This window comes from Bufo gargarizans, chromosome 4 (assembly GCF_014858855.1).
Source record: "Bufo gargarizans isolate SCDJY-AF-19 chromosome 4, ASM1485885v1, whole genome shotgun sequence".
Classification (NCBI taxonomy): domain Eukaryota; kingdom Metazoa; phylum Chordata; class Amphibia; order Anura; family Bufonidae; genus Bufo; species Bufo gargarizans.
This window is the reverse complement of record NC_058083.1, coordinates 453,793,755-453,817,699: the sequence shown is the minus strand read 5'-3', so window position 1 is coordinate 453,817,699 and position 23,945 is coordinate 453,793,755. Positions and strand designations below refer to the sequence as shown.

The 23,945-nt window shown below is 47.4% G+C and overlaps 1 protein-coding gene across 4 annotated transcripts in view; it reads left to right on the top strand.

Annotated features, from left to right (window-relative positions):
* The first annotated feature begins 22,982 nt into the window (after positions 1-22,982).
* Positions 22,983-23,945, top strand: part of RTN4 (reticulon 4) — a 49,176-nt gene continuing 48,213 nt past the window's right edge. Inside the window, exon 1 of one of the 4 annotated variants that reach the window (XM_044292156.1) lies at positions 22,983-23,522. In XM_044292156.1, coding sequence (XP_044148091.1) covers positions 23,159-23,522 — 364 coding nt within the window. In that variant the 5' untranslated portion in view covers positions 22,983-23,158. The remainder of the gene's footprint in view (positions 23,523-23,945) is intronic. The other 3 variants (XM_044292157.1, XM_044292158.1, XM_044292159.1) reach the window with 3 other exon arrangements.

The following is a 23,945-nucleotide window of genomic DNA, read 5'->3' as shown; positions in this document are numbered from 1 at the left end:
TGAGTTGAACGCATTGCACCCGCACTGAATCCTGACCCATTCATTTCTATGGGGCTGTGCACATGAGCGGTGATTTTCACGCATCACTTGTGCGTTCCGTGAAAATCGCAGCATGTTCGATATTCTGCGTTATTCAGCAAGTAAAATACAGCACAGCATATTGGGAGTTGTAGTTGGACAACAGCTGGAGGGCTGCAGGTAGAGCTGGGCTGGACATATAGGGCTGGACATATAGTTTTTACACCAGTGCACACAAGGAGTTTGTTTTTTTTACACTCAGAACACACATGTCAATACCTTTGGCTTCTTGCACTGTTTTGGATAATGTCTTCCACTGTGGCCAGATGCTTTCTCCAATGTCCTCCCATGCCTGCTGCCTGCTTCTCCTGTTTTTGTACTTGGCATCTTGGATGTCATATAGGCAGCGTTTTGCCTGCACAAGCCTGATCAGTGTCTCACTATCACAGCCTGCTTCCTCCATCTTGGTCAGGCTAGACACTTGCCGATCACTAGGGTGTGGCCTTTTATTGCCTGTTGCTATGTGCCAAACGCACGTTCGGACGCGCGTTTTTCTGGTCACAAACGCGCAAAATAACATATTTGCGCGTTCCTGTGCAATCCTATGGCAACAAGCGCGCAACAAAAAATCATTTTTTGTGGGATGAGATGACGGTTTGATTGGCACTATTTGGGGTGCATATGACCCTTTGATCGCTTGCTATTACACTTTTTGTGATGTAAGGTGACAAAAAATGGTTTATTTAGCACAGTTTTTATTTTTTATGTTATGTGATATTTTTATAGAGCCGGTCGATTTGGACGCGGCGATACCTAATATGCATACATTTTTTTAATTTATGTAAGTTTTACACAATAACAGCTTTTTTAAAACAAAAAAAATTATGTTTTAGTGTCTCCATATTCTGAGCCATAGTTTTGTCTCAGGTAGGGGCTCATTTTTTGCGGGATGAGGTGACGGTTAGATTGGTACTATTTTAGTGGGCAAACGCCTTTTTGATCGTTTGCTGTTTTTATTTTTTATTTTTTACGGTGTTCGTCTGAGGGGTTAGGTCATGTGATATGTTTATAGAGCCGGTCGATACGAACACGGCGATACCTAATGTATACATTTTTTTTCCCCCTATTTTTACCAATTTTTTTAACTTTATTTGGGGAAAATGACGTTTTTGTTTATTTTTACTTGAAACTTTTAATTTTTTGGGGGGAAAACTTTATTTTTTTCACTTTTTTTTGTCCCGCTTTGGGACTTGAACTTTTGGGGGTCTAATCCCCTCTACAATGCATTCCAATACTTCTGTATTGGAATGCATTGGCTGTATGAGTAATACTGTGTGTATTACTCATATAGCTTCCGGCCTGTGAGATCCAGGGGGCTGGATCTCACAGGCACGTCACAGGAAGGCATCGCGCTGCCTTCCATGCCATTGGGTCCCCCCTACAGCTGCATGGGGACCCGATGGCACCGCCGATCGCCGCCGCAAATGTCAGGTCTGAATTGATCTGCGGTTTGCGGCGATCGCCGATACGGGGGGGGGGGTCACATGAGTGGGTCCACTTCACTACTGGCATAGTAGAGGTCATGAGCCCTAACACTGCCACTATGTCTCGGATTGAGACCAGCCTGGATTTCCGAATCTTAGAGACATTTTTCACTATCTTTGCTTTTCTTCTGGAAGCTAGGAGAACACCATATCAGCATTGCTTCGTGAGGGATCGGTCATGTCAGACTAATTTAATCAGTTTCTATGAGGAGGTAAGTTCTAGACTTGATAGCGGCGAATCAATGGATGTCGTATATCTGGACTTCTCCAAAGCATTTGACACTGTACCACATAAAAGGTTAGTATATAAAATGAGAATGCTCGGACTGGGAGAAAACGTCTGTAAGTGGGTAAGTAACTGGCTCAGTGATAGAAAACAGAGGGTGGTTATTAATGGTACACACTCAGATTGGTAACTGTCACTAGTGGGGTACCTCAGGGGTCAGTATTGGGCCCTATTCTCTTCAATATATTTATTAATGATCTTGTAGAAGGCTTGCATAGTAAAGTATCAATTTTTGCAGATGACACTAAACTGTGTAAAGTAATTTACACTGATGAGGACAGTATACTGCTAGAGAGCAATCTGGATAGACTGGAGGCTTGGGCAGATAAGATGGGGTTTAACACTGATAAATGTAAGGTTATGCACATGGGAAGGAAAAATGCAAGTCAACCGTACATACTAAATGGTAAAACACTCGGTAACACTGACATGGAAAAGGATCTAGGAATTTTAATAAACAGCAAACTAAGCTGCAAAAACCAGTGTCAGGCAGCTGCTGCCAAGGCCAACAAGATAATGGGTTGCATCAGAAGGGGCATAGATTCCCGTGATAAGAACATAGTCCTACCACTTTACAAATCGCTAGTCAGACCACACATGGAGTACTGTGTACAGTTCTGGGCTCCTGTAAACAAGGCAGACATAGCAGAGCTGGAGAAGGTCCAGAGGAGGGCAACTAAAGTAATAACTGGAATGGGGCAACTACAGTACCCTGAAAGATTATCAAAATTAGGGTTATTCACTTTAGAAAAAAGACGACTGAGGGGAGATCTAATTAATATGTATAAATATATCAAGGGTCAGTACAGAGATCTATCCCATCATCTATTTATCCCCAGGACTGTGACGAGGGGACATCCTCTGCGTCTGGAGGAAAGAAGGTTTGTACACAAACATAGAAAAGGATTCTTTACGGTACGAGCAGTGAGACTATGGAACTCTCTGCCTGAGGAGGTGGTGATGGTGAGTACAATAAAGGAATTCAAGAGGGGCTTGGATGTATTCCTGGAGTGTAATATTACAGGCTATAGCTACTAGAGAGGGGTCTTCCTCTGGATCAACTTGCGGGATAACAGGCTGAACTGGATGGACAAATGTCTTTTTTCGGCCTTATGTACTATGTTACTATGTTACCTAAAAAAGGTTTCTTCTTCGGTTGGGAGTCTGCTTCTCTCTCTAGATTTATTAACCAACCTAACTCCCTCAAAGATTGATGAACTATGTTGGTCTAGTAGTGTTTTCTTTGTGTTTGCTGCTATAAGGAAATCTTTTTGATGCAGACGGGCTAACACCTAAGCCATTGTATTTAATAGTGCAGAACCCCACACAACCAGACAGTTTAAACAATGGTGGATTTATTAAATGACGGCAGTACAGTCCAGACCAGAAATCATATGCAGGTAATGAATCCAAATAATAACTTGTGCAGTTAAACTCACAAGGGACAGCCAGACCAGGCCAAAGTTCATATGCACAGAATAGTCTGTGTAACGTAGTACCTAGGGACAAGACATTTCCAGGGTCCGATCCGAGGTCCAACACGAGACAAACTGTTCCACATAGAAGTTTCCCATAGGCAGTCCCTAGAGATGCACAGAAAGTCTGGAAGAATGTGAACAGCAACATACACCCGGTTTGTCAAAAAAAAAAAAAAAAAAAGTGGGCACTGACCAGGCAGGGAGATCACCTCTTAAACACCTGCTAGCCAATCACAGAGTGCCATGTGTCTATTGCTCATAGGCCATATGATTATCCTAATCCCTGACACTTGTGCGGCCTTGGCTGGTCATTGATCACTTAACCCATGCCTTCCCTCTAATTTACTAGAATTTATGTACAGGTATATTCCCTGTCAGCGGCCTGCGTAGCGAATAAGATGCGCGTACGTTTGGCCGCGTAACCCTTTGCAAACCACCTCTCAAGCGTGCACGCTGACGCTCGAGCGGCCCAGCATGGACACACACGATCGTGTCGGTACGGACGCCAGAAGCGCGTCCACCCGCAAAGGAGTCGGAACCGAAGATTCCGCAGGCACATGCGTGAACTGTCCCGCTACTCCAATGAGGTCCCCTGCAGACCGAGCCCCACGAGAATTCCTGGGGGCCCCAGTGGACCGCGAAACAGGAGAGTGTCTTACATTGTATTTGTAAATATTCTAGGCGCTGTAGCTAGCCTGAAAGGGACAACCTGAAACTGAAAGTGGAAAATATTTCCGTCTATGAAGAGGGAAAACCTCAGGAATTTCTAATGTGACTTGTAAATAGGCATATAGTAGTAGGCGTCGGCGAAGTCCAGTGTTACCGTGTAACAATTGTTGACTTTATTGTCTCCATTTTGATTTTTTTTGTATTAAACATGCTGGTTTAGGGTTTTTAAATTGATTATTGCCCTGAACGTGCTGTTGGGTTCTTCACTAAGACTGGTGAGTAAAACCCTAGCCCCCAATCTTTTTTTAGGGCAACCTTTATTGCACCTTTCTATTGGAGAAGGAACACCTGATTTTGAAGTGCCTGTTGGTGTCTAACATTTGGCGGTTTGTTTACCATGAACTTTTCTGATGGGGGAGAGGAAAATTCCAGGAGATAAAAAGGGAACAGCTGGCCCCTAATAGAACAGTACTATCCTTGTCCGTAATACAGACAATAATAGGACATGTTCTATATTTTTGCGTAACAGAAATACGGATATACAGAAACGGAATGCACACGGAGTTACTTCCGTTTTTTTTGCAGGACCCATTGAAGTGAATGGTTCCGCATACAGTCCACAAAAAAAACCAGAACGGACACGGAAAGAAAATAGGTTAGTGTTCAAGAGGCCTTAGGCCTCTGTAGGCCTCTTGCACACAAACTTTTTTTTCTGTTTCCGTTCCGTTTTTTTGTGTTCCGCTTGCGGTCCGTATGCGGAGCCATTCACTTCAATGGGTCCGCAAAAACAATGGAAGGTACTTCGTATGCATTCCGTTTCTGTATTTCTGTTCAAAGATAGAACATGTCCTATTGTTGCTCGCAAATCACGTTCCATGGCTCCATTCAGGTCAATGGTTCCGCAAAAAAATGCATACGGAATGCATTCATATGTCTTCCGCATCCGTTCCGTTTTTGCGGAACCATCTATTGAAAATTTTATGCCCAGTCCAATTTTTTTTATGCACTTACTGTTCAAACATTATTGTATGCTTCTGTTTCCGTTCCGCAAAAAAAGGATCACAAACGGAATCCAAACGGAAAAATGGAATGGCAAAATGGAACGAAAGCGGAAACACTACTGAAACAAAAAAACGGATCCATTTAAAACGGACCGCAAAATACTGAAAAAGCCATACGGTCGTGTGCAAGAGGCCTAAGGGTGATACAGAAAACAAAAAGCATGTATTCTCCAGAAGAGCAGGTTTACTGGACTGGGGGCTCTAAGTGGGTCTGCTGGCTTATGCGCCGTGTCTGGCACTGGCCCTGACATCATGAGAAGGGAAGCAGGAGGAAACCAGCAGAAAAGTCGGCACTTCTCACTGCACGCCACAGTATTTCAGGGTCCACCTCTCTTGTCCAGGGGAAGCAGGTGCACCGGAAGTGACGTCATAGCTCTGAGATCTCGCGCCCCACGAGCCCAAAGGGAGACTCACCCGGTCTTATAGCCGTCGCTGTGTGACCTAGTCCGGGGCAGCCTCCACTGGAGGACTTATGCCCAGAAGGGGAATCGCTGCCCCGCGGCACCCCTTCTCTGCCACAGCCCTCCTGAACCATCAGGGAAACTTTACACAGGCCGGGTGGATTCTTCGGCGTCTCTGCACCTGCAACTGAGTTCCATGCACTCTCCAGAGGGACAGAAAACAACTGGATCAGGTAAAGGGGAGGGGGCTTTTACGGATTGACTGCTCCTGCTGAGTGCCATTGTGGAGGCGTTTGGAAAACCCTAATAAACCATAACATTCCTTACCAATGTCAGTAAAGCCTCATGCACACGACCGTTGGGTATTTTGCAGTCTGGAAATTGCGGATCCGCAAAACACGGATACCAGCGGTGTCCATTGTGCGGAAAAGCCGGCCTTCAATAGAGCTGTCCTATCCTTGTGCGTAATGCGGACATGTTCTATTTTATTGTGGAACAACCACGTGGTCATGCAGCGTCCCACTAGCTTATGTGGGAACTGCAAAAGCTTTTTGTTGTTTTCTGTAAATTTTTATGCTGTATTGTGTTATCATGTGAAATCCCTTTTTACCAGGCTGTCAGGTGCACCACATACATCGCACCACTAGATGGGGTAGCACCACAGTATATATAGGGCAGTTCAGGCCTAGTTAGGGAGTTCTCTCAGTTCAGAGTTGGGAGTTGTGAAGGAGAAGAAGATGTAAGAGTGAGGAGCTAAGGGGGAAGGAGAGGTTCCCTCTCCTCTCAGCTCTCTCTGGAGCTCCACGGCCCAGAGGAGTCAGCTTACATCTCAGTAACAAAGCCAGGAAGACAGGCAGAGGAAAGTCTACATTAGCTTCTGGCAGCCTCATTGTTATTCTTAGGACAGATTAGGATTGTGTTGTATCACTTGTGTAGAAGATCAAGACTGGAACTACCTCAACTGAGACTGAAGCAAGACAAAGAGCTGAATATCAGTGAGTACCTAACTAACTACCCTAGCCTGAGACTGTTGATGGGATTCATCACATCCAACTTGCATGTGTACCAGAGACTGTTTTATTACTGGAGGTAAGCGGTTATCAAAAACCTGGTTAAAGTTTACAGTTGGATTTAAACCTGCCTCATTCTTCTAAACTCTACACCACTACCCCTCTAAACATTTTGCACCATCACGGTGCAGGCGTCTTGACAATACCTAAATCAGGGGCCCAGCCGCACAAGCACTCAGCACCCATTCACCATCAAGGGCACCTCAACCACCACCTGGCCGGTGTCCCCTGTAACCGAGTGTGCCCCGGAGAATCCAGTGCTGTTCTCCCCGTCACTGCACTGCTGGCCCAGGGAGGCGTCTGCTAAACCGTGAGTAACCGATAAACTGTATGTACATTCCGGCCCACCGTAAACCTCACGCGTTCTACCCCTGCGGACTGGCATGCTGCAGTCATACGAACACTAAATCAGAGTCATTTCCGTTTTTCTTGCAGCCCCATTGAAGTTTAAATGGTTCCAAATACAGGGCACAAAAAAAAAACAAAAACTGAACGGACACAGGAAAAAAATATGTTTGTGTGCATGAGCCCTAACACTGCTGAGGAGAAGAGATACTACAATGTCTTAGTAAAGAACAAGAAGCAGAGAAGAAATGAAACCTGAACAGGACATTTACTATCACTGTCAGAGCTGGATTTACACAGCAAGAAAAGTATGTAGCCTTTAGCTTTCTTCAACCTATCCCATAACCACACCTTTTACAAAAATATGTTACAGATGGACTTGTATTACAGAGCGGAGTCAAGGACTACTGACCTCAACCTCTCGCTCCACCTCAGTTTTAGGCCTTTTGCACAAGAAAGTATGCCCTCCGAGACATACAGTCCGTGAGCGGGCCATATGTCCCAGAGCAGCATTGATCGTGCGCACGGGAGCGCACAGCATCATAGATTACAATGATGCTGTGCACGTCGGGCCGCCCGCGGGATCATTGTCCCGCATGAATAAGATCATATGAGTGCGGGACAATAGCCCAGCGGACGGCCCAACATGCACAGCATCATTGTATATATTTTCCATGAAAAAAATAGGACAGGTTATATATTTTTTTTTGACGGACTGGAACCACGGATCACGGACGCGGATTACAAATGGTGCATTAGCCGAGTTTTCAACTGACCCATTGAAAGTCAATGGGTCTGCAGAAAATCACGAAAAGCAGAACAACGGACAAGGAATGAAACAATGGTCGTGTGCATGAGGCCTATTGCTGTAGGGAGATGTATAAGCATCTTTCAGACATCTTAGCAGAGCGTCGAGCATCATGGAGCATCCCGCGCCCAGACATGTGGACCACAGGTGTACCATATGGAGGTAATTTCCCCTTGCCCACCCACTTCTCCCTATATATACCCTGTCTACATATCATTCCATACCTCCTGACGAAGCCGTAGGGCGAAACGCGCGTCGAGGTTGTGCGCTCAGGGTCCTTACGCCCATTCACCACTATGTCTTCAGGTACGTTCTACACTGACATCTCCCTGTCCTAACTTCTGCTGGGGACCCTTGCACGTATCCATAGTGAGTCTCTCCATGCATCCATGGTAATTATTGTTCATATTGTGATCTTCATCAGAGTATTTCACTCCCATGGTCTGCTGTTTCATGGTCTCTATGCCATGTGCGGATTCGCTGTGTCTTTCCCCTGCCATCAACAGGGCGTGTTTGTAGATACTGTATAGAACTTTCATATTGGGCCATTTTGGTCATCTTTAAACGCATACTAGTACTTTATTTTGGTACCTGTTAATGTGTCATCATTTATAGACACTTAGGTGAACTGTGGCGTCTGTGACCCTGTGCTTCTCCGTATCCTTGTAATTCTGTAGTAGCTCCATCTTTTGCATTTTATCAATAAATTCATATTTTTTATACCATTCTCCACTTGTTAGTTTTGGTTTATCTTAGCAGATCCTGTTAGGCCCTATTCAGATGACTTAAATGTGGGCGCATCTTAGAATCAGTATTAAAGCCGCTAATCCCCAGCCGGACCGCAGGTCTAATGAGCCAAACTAAGGCTACTTTCACATCTGCGTTTTGATATTTCCGAGGCCAAACATTATGCATCAGGATGTCTTCCATTCCATCAGCATTCCGTTTTGTGTCTGGTTATCGAAACTGAACAAACTGGATCTGTCAGTAAAAACAATATAAGTCAATAGTGACAGATCCGTTTTTTTAGGATCCTAAAAAAACGGATCAGTCACCCATTGATTTACAATGTATTTAGTGACGGATCCGGTTTGTTCTGTTTCGATTTAACACAACCCCATCCCAATGGAATGGATGCATCCTGATGTGTAAATCAAAACGGAACCGTTCTGGTTTTGAGAACATCTGACGGATATCAAAACCGGAAATAAAATTGCAGATAAGTCAAAGTAGCCTAACAGCATCATACTGATCTATTATGCTATTAGTTCAGATTATTAGACCAATGGTCGGACTGGTATTTATGGTTGTAAAACGGACACTTAAATGAAAAAAAAAAAGCAGTATTGCTCACCATTATGTTAATTATATTGATGCAAACATTTCTGCTCTCTAGTGTCATTTTCACCCTCTTAGCCGCTTTACTCACCCCTCTGCAACTCGGTCTCTTCACTTTCTGTGGGTGGGCAGCAACGCATCACATGTGATGTCTAATAACCTACTTCACCATGAGTGCATTGCAGTCAGCTCTTTCTAACCATAAGTTCACATCAGCATTTTATAATAAAGCAGGCTATACCAGCAGAGGAGCACCCTGCCGGAGTTCACCATATCCAAATAATGGCGGGAACCACCAGATGCCCATCGTGAAAACTCAGACCCGACAGTATATTCTAACACAGAGGCGTTCCCATGGTGATGGGGACGCTTCAAGTTAGAATATAGCAAGAACTGTGTACATGACTGCCCCCTGCTGCCTGGCAGCACCCGATCTCTTACAGGGGGCTGTGATCAGCGCAATTAACCCCTCAGGTGCCCCTCTCCCTCCCCTGTATTAAATTCATTGGTGGCCAGTGCGGCCCCCCCCCTCCCTCCCTCCCCTGTATTAAATTCATTGGTGGCCAGTGCAGCCTCCCCTCTCCCCCCCTAATTAAAATCACCCCCCTCCCCCATCATTGGTGGCAGCGGAGAGTTCCGATCGGAGTCCCAGTTTATCACTGGGGCTCCGATCGGTTACCATGGCAGCCAGGATGCTACTGCAGTTCTGGCTGCCATGGTTACTTAGCAATTTTAGAAGCATTATACTTACCTGCGCTCTCTGTGGCCGGCCGGTCGCTCCTCTTACTGGTAAGTGAAAGGTCTGTGCGGTGCATTGCTTATAGCACAGACCTGTACCTTACCAGTAGGAGGAGCGGCCGGCCACAGACAGCGTAGGCGAAACGGAGCCATACTGATGCATTCTGAGCGGATCCGCATCCACTCAGAATGCATTGGGCCGCTTGTGAGAGCCTTCAAACGGAACTCACAAGCGGAACCCCGAACGCAAGTGTGAAAGTAGTCTTAGCTGCCACCACTCGTCATATCAGGCTGACGAGACACCTTGCATTAAATAACACCTAAGTACTCTCTACAGCTGGTAGCATTCACAGGGTTAATAAATCAATCTACGTAATGCTTCTTCTAAGGTCATGGAATCCTTAGAACACAAGAAGGCTCTTATTAAAGTGAAGTTTTAATATCAAAGAAGGACAGTGCATACAAACAATGGGGTTATCATAGAAAATATAACATAAAATACACAGACATATACATACGGTGCAAGATAACAGTTTGGAAAATAAAAGGGATAAAAACAGAACTTAAAATCTGATGGGCAGCAAAATATAACTAAGCTAAGCAAGTTTTATGCAAAAAAATAATAATATATATATCTATTTCCTCATCTCCCTGGTTCTTTTCTGGCCCTTAGTTTACATGCAATACAAACACTCTCTGCCCTGCTAAGGAAGTGAATTCAAGAGCTGCCCTGAGTGACATGTCTGCCTGCTGGGAGACTCTGCAGCATGTTGTATGTGTAGGACTACAAGTCCCAGCTGTACAATGACACTGCTAAGGGAGTGAATACAAGAGCTGCCCTGAGTGACATGTCTGCCTGCTGGGAGACTCTGCAGCATGTTGTATGTGTAGGACTACAAGTCCCAGCTGTATAATAAAACTGCTACGGGAGTGGATACAAGAGCTGCCCTGAGTGAAATGTCTGCCTGCTGGGAGAATCAACAGCAACTTGTAAGTGTAGAACTACAAGTCCTAGCTGTATAATGACACTGCTAATACACACAGGATCTTTCCCCTACCTTCTTGTGCAATGCTCTATCTGGTCTGTCAGCTCCAGTGCCCAGAATTGTCTCCTCACTGCCTGCTGCAGCTAGCCAGTTTGTGCAGCTGAAGGGGTTAAGAATCTTAGGATAGAGGAGACAGCCGACAGTGATGAAGGGGGGCGTGGCCAGCACAGTGATGTCTTGTTTACAGGCTTGTAAACGACCTTTATCAGGGAGAGAAGCTGACATCACAGGTCATGTGACCCTCAGTGAAACTGTTCTGGCAAATCTCTATACCTTGCCAAAAGTCTATACCGGAAGTGACGCGGCCGCACCGGAAGTGACGAGATCGGCAAGGAATCAGCTGGAGGAGAGTGTGCGCGGCGCTGTGCAAGCGCACATCCACCGGCTTAGCAAATAATTATTGCGGCGCCGCGATATAAGTACTTTGTACACCGCTTGTGCGCACTTAGGGGTATAGAGAGTTTACAGTGCCAAATATTTCATCAGATCTCCCTACCCCTGAGTGCGCAGGCGCCCACAAATCATCAGTTGCAGTTCATCTTTACCGCAGAGCTGAGTGCTGGATACCGAGCTCACCACATAGTAGAGCTGAACTGCAACTGATGATTTGTGGGCGCCTGCGCACTCAGGGGTAGGGAGATCTGATGAAACATTTTGCGCTGCAAAATCTCTATACCCCTAATTGCGCACCCGCGGTGTACGAAGTACTTCTATCTATCTTCTATTCTATTCCTTGGCGATCTCGTCACTTCCTGTGCGGCCGCGTCACTTCCGGTATAGACTTTTGGCAAGGTATAGAGATTTGGCAGAACACCGGCACTGCAGATAAAGTGAGTTAATTGGAAAGCTGTTACATTTGCCTAGTTAGGAACATAGAAAGAACAAAAAAATAACTCGGACAACCCCTTTAATACGTTACATGAGCAGAAATATTGGTCAGTCCATCAAGCTAGTGATCCCCAAACAAATGACGGTTTGGTATCCCTCATACATGTGTTAAAAAGGGTCCGTATGTTCCCCCCCCCCCCCCACACACACACACCTGTGGTGTTAGAAGAGGGCAATTTTTACGACCTCTGGTGCTCATCAGGTGTGTCTCAAAACCTTTGTAGTAAAATATCTTTTCGGGGATTCTTCCTAGCAATTTCATTTTACCTCTAACCACTCAGTCCAAATGTCCCACACACGTACGTACCAAACATGGCGGAGGTAATGGCAGGATAGATGGAGTTATCTTATTGCTCCCTGTTGTTACTGAGCTGAGATCGATTTGATTTTGATACCTTGGACCAAATATAGATTAGGCCAATTATTTCTTTGATGTACAGTATCGCAAGATAGGGGTTTCATGTGTGACCTTGGCCCCTTTTCCTGACCCCTCTAATGCTTCTGGTCTGTGTAAAGATTGTATATGACCCACTGTCACGCTTCGGTGTAGGAGGGAAACACACCGAGCATAGGAGGGAAGGGGGAAACAGGGAATCAGGCCTGAGAACTAGGGAAGGAAGAGGGACACCTCCTAGTCAAAACCCTAACCAAAATCCTGACTGACTACCAGTATGAACCCAAAGGTAGGTGAGTTCATGCGCAGGAATACCTAGAGTCCTATCAAGCCCTATAGGACCCTGGTACTAATGGCAGGGACGAGGCTACCTGTTCCTCCAAAAGGAAGGACGAACAGGAGTCTACTTCAGGCCTAATACGAACAATAGGGAAATGCAACACACAGAATCCAAACAAAATACAAAAGGGAAAGGAAAGACTTAACTTCAAAGAGGCTTTGGAAGCACCAGGAACTCAGCAGAGATCCAACCACAAACAATCCACAGGCACAGAAGCTATAAACCGCACAGCATAGTGGGAGAAGCAACTATAAATAAGGAAGGTTAAACGACCACATAAGCAACACCTGGAGGCAAGGGTTGTGGCCATTACCAGAAACAACACCGACACCTATTGATCCACAAGGAGAACCTGTCAGATCAAACCACGTGTTGCCAGTCTCACAGATCTCCTGCCACTCACTGTCGCTGGGACGTCCTTATGTCTCGGTACGTCCATGACACCCGCATGCTATCTTCACGTTTTATGAAAGGGCTCTTTGTGAGGTGGTTCCTTCTTACTGATTTTATGGCTACAATCTCCTGACTTGTCTTTGGGAAGGGAACATGGACAAGGTTAAGTATCAAAAGTAGAAACAAAGTCCAGCTTCCAAAAAACGTGACAGCTTTTATTTAAAAAAAGTGCAGTAAAAACCTATAAGTCCATATCAAACATCATTTATAAATCTCAAAATCTTTTAATGTTACAAGATACTGGTGCATATCTTGAGCTGGCCCATAACCCTACTCGCCTCTATCAGCAAGACTTTTCAGGACTTTATTTGTCAAGTGATTTTGTTTTTATTAAAACATAATTTGTTCATGTTTAACCACCGCTTTTTTCTGCAACTCACGGGGGTGTCCATGGGGGCAAAATTCATGCCTTCTATGGCCAATATTTATATGGCATCGTGGGAGCATCACCATTTATTTTCATTGAGTAATCCCTGGGGGGCCTCCTTGGAGTGGTACGGTCGCTACATCGACGACCTGCTCTTTGGGTGGCCGCTCTTTGGAGACTTCCCTAACAGGAATGAGTGCGGTCTCAAACTTCCCATTAGTGGTGATGCTTCCACCATCTCATTCCTAGGTCTTTCATTCGTTGGTGATATCAGTTAGGCCTCTTTCACACGAGCGTGACGGATTAGGTCCGGATGTGTTCAGGGTGCGTTTAGTGAAACTCACACCATTTTGCAAGCAAGTTTTGTCTGCGATTGCGTACAGTTGTTTAGTTTTTTCCACGCGGGTGCAATGCGTTTTGATGCGTTTTTAAACTGAAGGTTTAAAAACATCTCTTAGCAACCATCAGTGAAAAACGCATTGCTTCCGCACTTGCTTGCGGATGCAATGTGTTTTTCACTGAATCCCCATTCACTTCTATGGGGTCGGGGCTATAGAACATGCTGCGATTTTCACGCAACGCAGAACTGATGCGTGAAAAAAAATAAAACATTGAAATGAATAGATCCAGATTCAGTGCGGCTGATATGGGTTCACGTCACGCATTGAACCCGCGCGGAAAACTTGCTCGCGTGAAAGGGGCCTAAATCTGTCGTGTTAACTCAAACCTTTTGCAAGGAAACCGCTGGCAACACCCCGCTTCTTGGAGGATGGAGCTTTTTGAAGGAGATGGATACTGTTGTCAGTCGACTTTCCATACCCCAGCCGGTTACTGGAACAAGCAAAAAAATGCGCACTTAAAAAATCTCGGGCGGACTTGGTCTTTCCTAAGACTGCTCAAACCAAGAATAGTGACAATTTTGATAGGAGAAAGGAATCAATCCCAGTTTTTGTTACTAATTTTAGTCTTGAATACTGACACATATGTCCGATTGTCAGAAAACATTTATCTGTTCTCAATTATGATGAACAGCGGTCGGATATCGCCCGATTGGGCAGACTAGATGGGCCAAATGGTTCTTATCTGCCGACACATTCAATGTTTCTATGATTGGGAATCAAATGTATTGCCCGTCGTCCGCCGACTTTAGCGCAACGAGTCCGCCCCAGTTTGTTGGTGGTCAGCCTACTTGGTTAAGACACAAGGGCAGTTATAAGTGTGGATATCGGTTCTGCACTTGTTGCAGGTTTATTCACATTTTTTCTATAGCGAACCAGCAATCCTATGAAATTAAAGGGGTTTTGCGGGATTGGGAAGATAGGAGTATGTGTTCAACAATGCCCTAAATGTTACATTCGTGCCTGTCCTACCTTTACCTAACATTTCTAATGTCCAGTTTTCAAATCTCCAACTCTCAGCCGGAAGTGCTGTGTTTCAAAGACTCCGGGTCCCTTTCTGCCAAGCAAAGCCTCTTCTTCCGCTTCGCAGGGAGCCCGGTGACATCACCCTCAGCCACATGAATTACCGTATTCCAAGTGCCTAGAGGGCCGGTTACAAGGCGGCAACCAACTGCGCTAAGCCACGCCCCTCTGGTCCGGTGACGTCACCGGGCAGGGCGCTTTATTATGAATGAATGAAGGAGGCAGAGCACTATGGTACTTAGCATAGTAAAAGCCTCCAGTAATACGGGCAAATGGGGCGGCAGGCTGTAGGAATAAGCAACTACTGCACGGATGTGCGGCAGGAGGCGGGAAACCACGTGATGCCACGCTGGGAACCACAGTGCAGTGCATGGGGGACCGTCGGAGCCATGTAGAAATGGCGAAAATACCTAAAAACTTATGGGGGACCTTTCTTTATGGACAAGGTTATGACCCAATCCTGGAATGTAAAGGGAGAGGCTGCCTACTCCTAGCAATCATTTTATCACCACGCCAGTCTTAATAAATGACCCCCCTATTTCTCCGGCACTCTCATGTTAATTTGTGGAGTGCCACAGTCCACTGATACTAGTCAGGGCTAAGGTTGCCACCTGACCAGTATTTCACCGGCAAGGCCAGTATTTTACTCACCCTGCCGATGCCGGTATATTTTGTTGTACCGGGCCGGCAATGATAATGGCCGGTAATTTAATTATTGACGCCGGAATGGGACAGGGGAGGAGTCCTCTGCATTGTATAAGCTTGCCACTTTGCGAGCGTCCGCTGCCCCCTTTAGACAGGATGAGGATCGCTGCGCATCAAGAAGGCAGTTACTTACACGGCACAGCAGGCGGTAGGCGGAGGCAGACCGCAGTGGAGCGCTCCGTGCCTGAGCCCTCAGGAGGAGGAGGACTGTATTTTTTGGTAGGTATGTTAAATTGATCAGTGGCTTGCTTTAGTGGCACTGGCAATTGCAGACAGTGACTCGGTGCAAAAGTGAAAGGCAGGCCCCCCAAAAGCAAATTAATACCACAACTTGGTGCTGAAGTGACTTACTGGGGGGCACTAATGGGGGCATTACTATTACAGGACGTTGCAGCCATTGGTGTATGTCAATTTCCTATTAGGAGTCTCCTAACTAAATATACTGGTCCAGGATAGATTGCATTTGGTACCTATCTGGCTGCGCGCTGCCAGTAATAATCTGGGTACTGTGTTGCTTCCTGTTAAACTGGCTGCATCGATGTGCTGTGTTAAAACTAAAGCTCCTCACGGCCCCCCGACATGTTTCGCCGTTACCGGCGTCTTCAGGGGTTAGGGCAGAGTGTGAGTAGCTCCCTTCCGGCTGGCTTTATGACCTTAGTTGGTGACGTCATCTCTATGGGCTTCGCCTGTGGGTGTAGTTAGGGTCGGCACTATGGAGTCATCATTGACGTTCCAAACTTTCCGTCAGCAGGGCCCTTTCTGTCCGGAGGCAGCAGGAGTGGAGATGAGCGCTTCTATTGTGGAAGCGCTCATCTGCAAATTCATCTGTATCGCCGTCCTCAGGACAGCGATACAGATGAACGGTGCTGCGGGGCAGGGGAGAGGCGTCTCCATTGGCCCTTCGTCTGATAGGCTACAGGCACTAAGCCTGTAGCCTATCAGAGGCCAGTGCAGGCGGCGCGATGACGTCATCGCGCCGCCTGAGCCGTACAGAGCGGGACACAGGCTGGAAGAGGCCTGCATCAAATCGCTAAGCAGCATAAGGTAAATATATGTGTTTATTGTTTTTATTATAGTACAGTATGGCAAGAAGGGGGGTGGGGGCCCTATATACTGGCACAATATGGAGGGGGACTATGGGGGCCCTATATACTGACACAATATGGAGGGGGCACTATGGAGAAGAGGGAAAGCACTATGGAGGCCCTATTTACTGGCACAATATGGGGGGCACTATGGAGAAGAGGAGACGCATCTACTGGGGGCCATATATGCTGGTACAATATGGAGGGGCACTATGGGGGCCCTATATACTGACACAATATGGAGGGGGCACTGTGGAGAAGAGGGAAAGCACTATGGGGGCCCTTTATATTGGCACAATATGGGGGGCACTATGGAGAAGAGGGGACACATCTACTGGGGGCCCTATATACTGGCACAATATGGGGGGACTATAGAGAAGAGGGGAAGCACTATGGGGGCCCTATATACTGGCACAATATGGAGGGGCACTATGGAGAAGAGGGGACGCATCTACTGGGGGCCCTATATGCTGGCACAATATGGAGGGGCACTATGGGGGCTCTATATTCTGACACAATATGGAGGGGGCACTATGGAGAAGAGGGAAAGCACTATTGGGGCCCTATATACTGACACAATATGGAGGGGGCACTATGGAGAAGAGGGGAAGCACTATGGGGGCCCAATATACTGGCACAATATGGGGGGCACTATGGAGAAGAGGGGAAGCACTATGGGGGCCCAATATACAGGCACAATATGGGGGGGAACTATGGAGAAGAGGGGAAGCACTATGGGGGCCCAATATACTGGCACAATATGGGGGGGCACTATGGAGAAGAAGGGATGCATCTACTGGGGGCTCTATATACTGGCTCTCATTATGGGGGGCTCTATGGAGAAGTGGGGGGTAAAGGAGCACTATGGGGGCCCTGTTTACTGGCACGCATTATGGGGGGCACTATGGAGAAGTGGGGGAGAAGAGCACTATGGGGGCATTATATAGGGGCATTCAATACTGGCAACCATTTTGATGCCACTATGGGAAAGGGGGAGAGGAGCATTATGGGGGCATCTATGTGGGGCAGTCTATAGGGGCATTTTATACTGGCACATTATGGAGGACACTATGGGGACAGGGGAGGAGCACTATGGGGCATCTTCTGGAGGCACTATATAGGAGTATTTTATACTGTCACAAATTATAGGGGCACTATGGGCACCTAAGCTCAACTGGGGGCACTAAGTGTTTTTTCTAGTGGCACACAGTACGGGTCATTGGAACACATGAGGGCATTCTGGCAACATTGGCTCTACTGGGGGCACTAAGATGTTTTTTTTTTGTCTTTTTTTACTGACACACAACGGGGCATTTTTTAAGTGTACTCTGGCACAGTATTATCACTATTATTGGGATTTTTGGGAGCACTATTACTGTGGGGGCACCCTGGCACAGTTGTTTTTAGGGGACATTATGGTTACATTAGTGTCAGGGACACTATTTGCTGGGTGCAGTTAGAGCATTTTGTTTCAATAATTATTGAAGGGGGCGCTATCTGTGTGTAACTAGTATTTTCAGGGGGTTTATCAGTTTATGCAGTATAGTTTTGGGGGTGCATGATGGGATGTTGAGAAGGTGGGAGGATTATGGAAAAGTAGGAAACTAAGATGTCTGTCAAACTCTGCAGAGAGAAGAGATGGCTGAACTAAATCATCATGGCGGTCTGGTCTGAATGGAGAAGATAAAGAAAGAGAACATCAAAGGAGACATCACCGGATGTAACCGGTATGTGGCGCTGTATTAGGCTACTTTCACAACTGCATTAGTGATTCTGGCTGTTCCAGCTGAGAGCAGCCTACCGGAATTCACTGGATCCGGCACTGCAGACTGAGTGCCCGCCCCCCCTATCAACTACAATGGGGTACGGCAGAGAGAGAGGGGGGGGGGCTTTTTTGATGTTCGCCCTGTTGGTAAATTTCCCTAGAAACTGCCCTGCCACGGTGCCCTCTTATCTTCTTTGAGAGCTTTGTTCTAGTGATAGGTGCGGGTCTCTGAGGTGGGCCCGCACCATCTGACATCACTGGCACATCCTAGCAATATGCCAGCCATGTTCTAGGTGAGACAACCCCTTTAGGGCAGATACTGCTTCTTTTTTTTATAATCAACTTCTGGATTTGCCTTCGAAAACTGCATCACAAAACCGGCAGGTGTGAATAGACCCTCAGGATAGAAACATAGAATGTGTCGGCAGATAAGAACCATTTGGCCCATCTAGTCTGCCCAATATATCTGAATCCTATCTATATCTATCTATATCCTTCTGGAGATATGGCCTCCAGTGCTGCGCACAATACTCCAAGTGAGGTCTCACCAGTGTTCTGTACAGCGGCATAAGCACTTCACTCTTTCTACTGCTTATACCTCTCCCTATACATCCAAGCATTCTGCTGGCATTTCGTGCTGCTCTATTACATTGTCTTCCCACCTTTAAAGGGGTTCTGCACTTTCAATTAACTGATGATCTATCCTCTGGATAGATCATCAGCTTCTGATCGGCGGGGGTCCGACACCCGGGACCCCCGCCGATCAGCTGTTTGAAAGGCACCGGCGCTCCAGCAGCGCCGCGGCCTTCTCACTGTTTACCGCCGGGCCGCCCGCCCACTGGCGTCACGACTTGTATCAACTAGAGTGGGCGCGGCTAAGCTCTGTTCACTTGAATGGAGCTTAGCCGCGCCCACTCTAATTGATACAAGTCGTGACGTCAGTGGGCGGGCGGCCTGGCAGTAAACAGTGAGAAGGCCGCGGCGCTCCTGGAGCGCCGCTGCCTTCTCAAACAGCTGATCGGCGGGGGTGTCGGACCCCCGCCGATCAGAAGCTGATGATCTATCCAGAGGATAGATCATCAGTTAATTGAAAGTGCAGAACCCCTTTAAGTCTTCTGAAATAATTACTCCTAAATCCCTTTCCTCAGATACTGAGGTCAGGACTGTGTCAAATATTCTATATTCTGCCCTTGGGTTTTTACGCCCCAGGTGCATTATCTTGCACTTATCCACATTAAATTTCAGTTGCCAGAGTTCTGACCATTCTTCTAGTTTTCCTAAATCCTTTTCCATTTGGCGTTTCCCTCCAGGAACATCAACCCTGTTACATATCTTTGTGTCATCAGCAAAAAGACAAACCTTACCATCGAGGCCTTTTGCAATATCACTTATGAAGATATTAAACAAAATTGGTCCCAGTACAGATCCCTGTGGAATCCCACTGGTAACATGACCTTGTTTTGAATGTTCTCCATTGACTACAACCCTCTGTTGTCTGTCACTCAGCCACTGCCTAATCCACTCAACAATATGGAAGTCCATGCTCAATGACTGCAGTTTATTGATAAGTCTTCTGTGTGGGACAGTGTCAAAAGCCTTACTAAAATCTAGATATGCGATGTCTACTGCACCTCCACCGTCTATTATTTTAGTCACCCAGTCAAAAAAATCTATAAGATTTGTTTGACATGATCTCCCTGAAGTAAACCCATGTTGTTTTTCATCTTGCAATCCATGGGATTTTAGATGTTCCACAATCCTATCCTTTAGTAGGGTTTCCATTAATTTGCCTACTATTGATGTCAGACTCACTGGTCTATAGTTGCTCGATTCCTCCCTACTACCTTTCTTGTGAATGGGCACGACATTTGCCAATTTCCAATCTTCCGGGACGACTCCTGTTACTAATGATTGGTTAAATAAATCTGTTAACGGTTTTGCCAGCTCACCACTAAGCTCTTTTAATAATTTTGGGTGTATCTCATCAGGCCCCTGTGACTTATTTGTCTTCACTTTAGACAGCAGACTTAGAACATCTTCCTCTGTAAAGACACATGCATCAAATGATTTATTAGTCATCCTTTCTAGTGGAGGTCCTTCTCCTTCTCCTTCTTTTGTAAAAACTGAACTGAAGTATTCATTAAGGCAGTCGGCTAGCCCTTTATTCTCTTCTACATACCTTCCGTCCTTTGTTTTTAATTTAGTTATTCCTTGTTTTAATTTCCTTTTTTCATTTATATATCTGAAGAATGTCTTATCCCCTTTTTTCATAGACTGAGCTAGTTTTTCTTCTGCCTGAGCTTTAGAAGTTCTTATAACTTGCTTGGCCTCTTTCTGCCTAATCTTGTAGATTTCCTTATCTTCATTGCTCTGGGTTTTTTTTATAATTACAAAATGCTAGCTTTTTATTTTTAATGATTTGGGCCACTTCTGCTGAGTACCACAGTGGTCTCTTCCTTTTTTTGCTTTTACTGACAAGTCTAATGCAATTTTCTGTTGCCTTCAATAATGCACCTTTTAAGTAGTCCCATTTCTCCTGGACTCCATGTAATCCGTTCCAGTCTGATAAGGACTCATTTATGACTAATTTCATTTTTGAAAAGTCTGTTTTTCTAAAATCTAAAACTTTTGTTTTTGTGTGGTGGGACTCTTTCACAGTTATTATATTAAACCACACTGACTGGTGATCACTAGATCCCAAGGTTTCGCCTACAATGACATCATATACCGAATCCCCATTTGTGAATATCAAATCCAAAATGGCCTCCCTCCGGGTTGGCTCCTCAACCATTTGTTGTAGGGATAACCCCAGTAGGGAATTTAGAATATCTGTACTCCTGGTAGAACTTGCTATTTTGGTTTTCCAAAATAGGGGATGGAGTAAAGATCCCCAGGCAATGAGAAGGGGCAGGGGCGTAGCTAGAAATGACTGGGCCCCATAGAAACATTTTTTTATGGGCCCCCCTCTCCCGGATCTCCCACCCCCACATACCTCTCAGACCCCCACCCCTTCCAGAGCGCCCACCCAAACACCCTTCCAGGACCTCCCACCCCAACATCCCCACACCCCTCCTAGACCTCCCACCCTAAATCTTCCACCGCCAGTCCCCAGATATAATGGTCCAGACATCAAGTGTCCTGCTCCCCCCCTCCTGCCTATATAATGGTCCAGACCTCCAGGTTCATGTTTCCCCCTACTGCCCATATATAATGGTCCAGACCTACAGGATCCTGCTTCCCCCTACTCCCCATATATTATGGTCTAGACCCCCAGGATCCTGCTTCCCCCTACTTCAAATATATAATGGTCCAGACCTCCAGGGTCCTGCTCCTCCCTATATAATGGTCCAGACCTCCAGGGTCCTGCTCCTCCCTATATAATGGTCCAGACCTCCAGGGTCCTGCTCCTCCCTATATAATGGTCCAGACCTCAAGGGTCCTGCTTCCCCCTCCTCCCTAAATATAATAGTCCAGACCTTCAGGGTCCTGCTCCCGCCCATATAATGGTCCAGACCTCCAGGATCCTGCTCCCCCCTTCTCTTTAAATATAATGGTCCAGACCTCCCCCCCCCCCTTCTCCTTAAATATAATGGTCCAGACCTCCAGGATCCTGCTTCCCCCTACTCCCAATATATAATGGTCCAGACCTCCAGGGTCCTGCTCCCCCCTAATTAGAATGGTCCAGACCTCCAGTGTCCTGTCCCCCCCCCTATATAATGGTCCAGACCTCCAGGATCCTGCTCCCCTCTTCTCCTTAAATATAATAGTCCAGACCTCCAGGGTCCTGCTCCCCCCTCCTCCCCAGATATAATGGTCCAGACCTTGGGGATCCCACTCCCACCTCCTCCCCAGATATAATGGTCCAGACCTCCAGTGTCCTCCCCCCCCCCCCCCATATATAATGGTCCAGACCAGACCCTGCTCCCCCCTTCTCCTTAAATGTACTGGTCCAGACCTCCAGGGTCCTGCTCCCCCTCCTCCCCAGATATAATGGTCCAGGACTCCAGAGTAAGTTTTACCAGTCCCAGAGTCAGCCAGCCCTCACCACACAGCCACTTGAACGTCTGCGCGCCCACACTCCAGCAGCGCTGCCAGGCCCAGCAGCACGCAGCTTTGCTGTATGCTCTGCCTCCTTCACTTCCGGCCAGTAGGACTGCCACCCAGACTGGGAGCGGGACCACTCCATCTCTCCTCATTGCAGGTACGCCTCTCTGCCTCCGGCCGCCCCCTATCGCACCGCCCACAGCCTCCAGATAGCGCTTTCTCTGTCTGTCCTGGAGGGGCCTGCTGTGACCCTTGTAGCTACGCCACATGAATTAAAAAATAAAATAAAATCCTTAGCCATGGCCCGGGCCCCCAGTGGCGTTGGGCCCCATAGCCATTGCTATGGCTGCTATGGTGATCCCTACGCCCATGAGAAGGGGTGACTGAACACTGGTTGCACAGGTGACCCTGCCATGACATGCAGCCACCAGCTCGCCGTCTCCTTCCCTCCTCCTCACCCAGTTCCGGAATGCCTGTTATTTGCTCGGCTACAGGCAGAAGCACTGAGGCGTATCGGTTCCTGTCGGTTACCACGGCAACCACCATCCTTGGTCGAATTCTTCCCTCCATTAGCCAGCGAAGCACGACGGCCCCGCCCCCTTGCCCTTCAGAATGTACAATTGGCACTAAGCGACGTCAGTCAAGAGCTGCTGGCTCCGCCCACTGACGCAGCTGGTTGGCTGCTTCCAGTCAAGGTGGGGACAGCAGCATCCCCGCCATGATGACTGCTGCTCCCGGCAGAGTGTGAGTCACCAGGGCGTGGCGCCGCCCTCCCTCTCTGTATTGTTATCGCTCCGCTCCCTCTGAGCTCAGACGGGTGGCGCACTTCTCTCCAGCCGGCTTCCCAGGCAGCTCCCATTGTCCAGCCGGTCATCGCCCCGTCCCTCGCCCGCCATGGAGGACCAATCCCCGTTCGTAACATCCAGCAGCTTTGGGAACGATGCTGTGGAGACAGCCGAGGACGAGCACCGCGGAGCCGGGGAGGCCAAGCCCCGTGTGCAGCCCTGGGAGGATATGGACGACGTGCTGGATCTGACCGGGGGCGCGGGGCAGCTCTCCTATCCCTCCTTCCCCGGTAAGCCCCCCGCCGAGGAGGACGAGGAGGAGAAGAAGAGCTACTCGGACAGCCTGGAGCCTTCACCCGAGGAAGAGGAGCCCAGCAGCATCGCCAGCGACCTGCCCCGGCCGCCCGTCATCCCCAGCGCGCCCGAGGAAGAGCAGCACAGGCCGGCCGCACCGCCCAGAACCGGCTCAGTGGGTAAGTGTGCCGGACACATGCATCCTGGTGAAGGTCACCCCACCATGGTATGACAGCGCCCCTGCCGTGTGCTGGTGGCAGTTGGTACTGCCCATAGATTACATAACTCATTATTCTCCATTCCAGACATGAATATGAAGTTCTGGTTTCTGCTCCATTGTTCTGACAGTGATTATGGGTCTGGGAGATAATTATGGGGTGCAGTTAATTATGGGGGTGCCTGATTACATGGTTCCTCCACGTGGCTCATATGTCTCCCACAGCTGTTCATGATCAGACATCTGTGGGCAGGTCCGCACATCTGGTCTCCTGTAGTGGTAGCCGAGCAGATGACGTTTCATGTAGGCCGTGAGACGGGTCCCTTGGATGCCCCACTCCTATGATTGTCTCCGTGGGCTGCCCGTAGGTGCGGGCAGTGAGTGT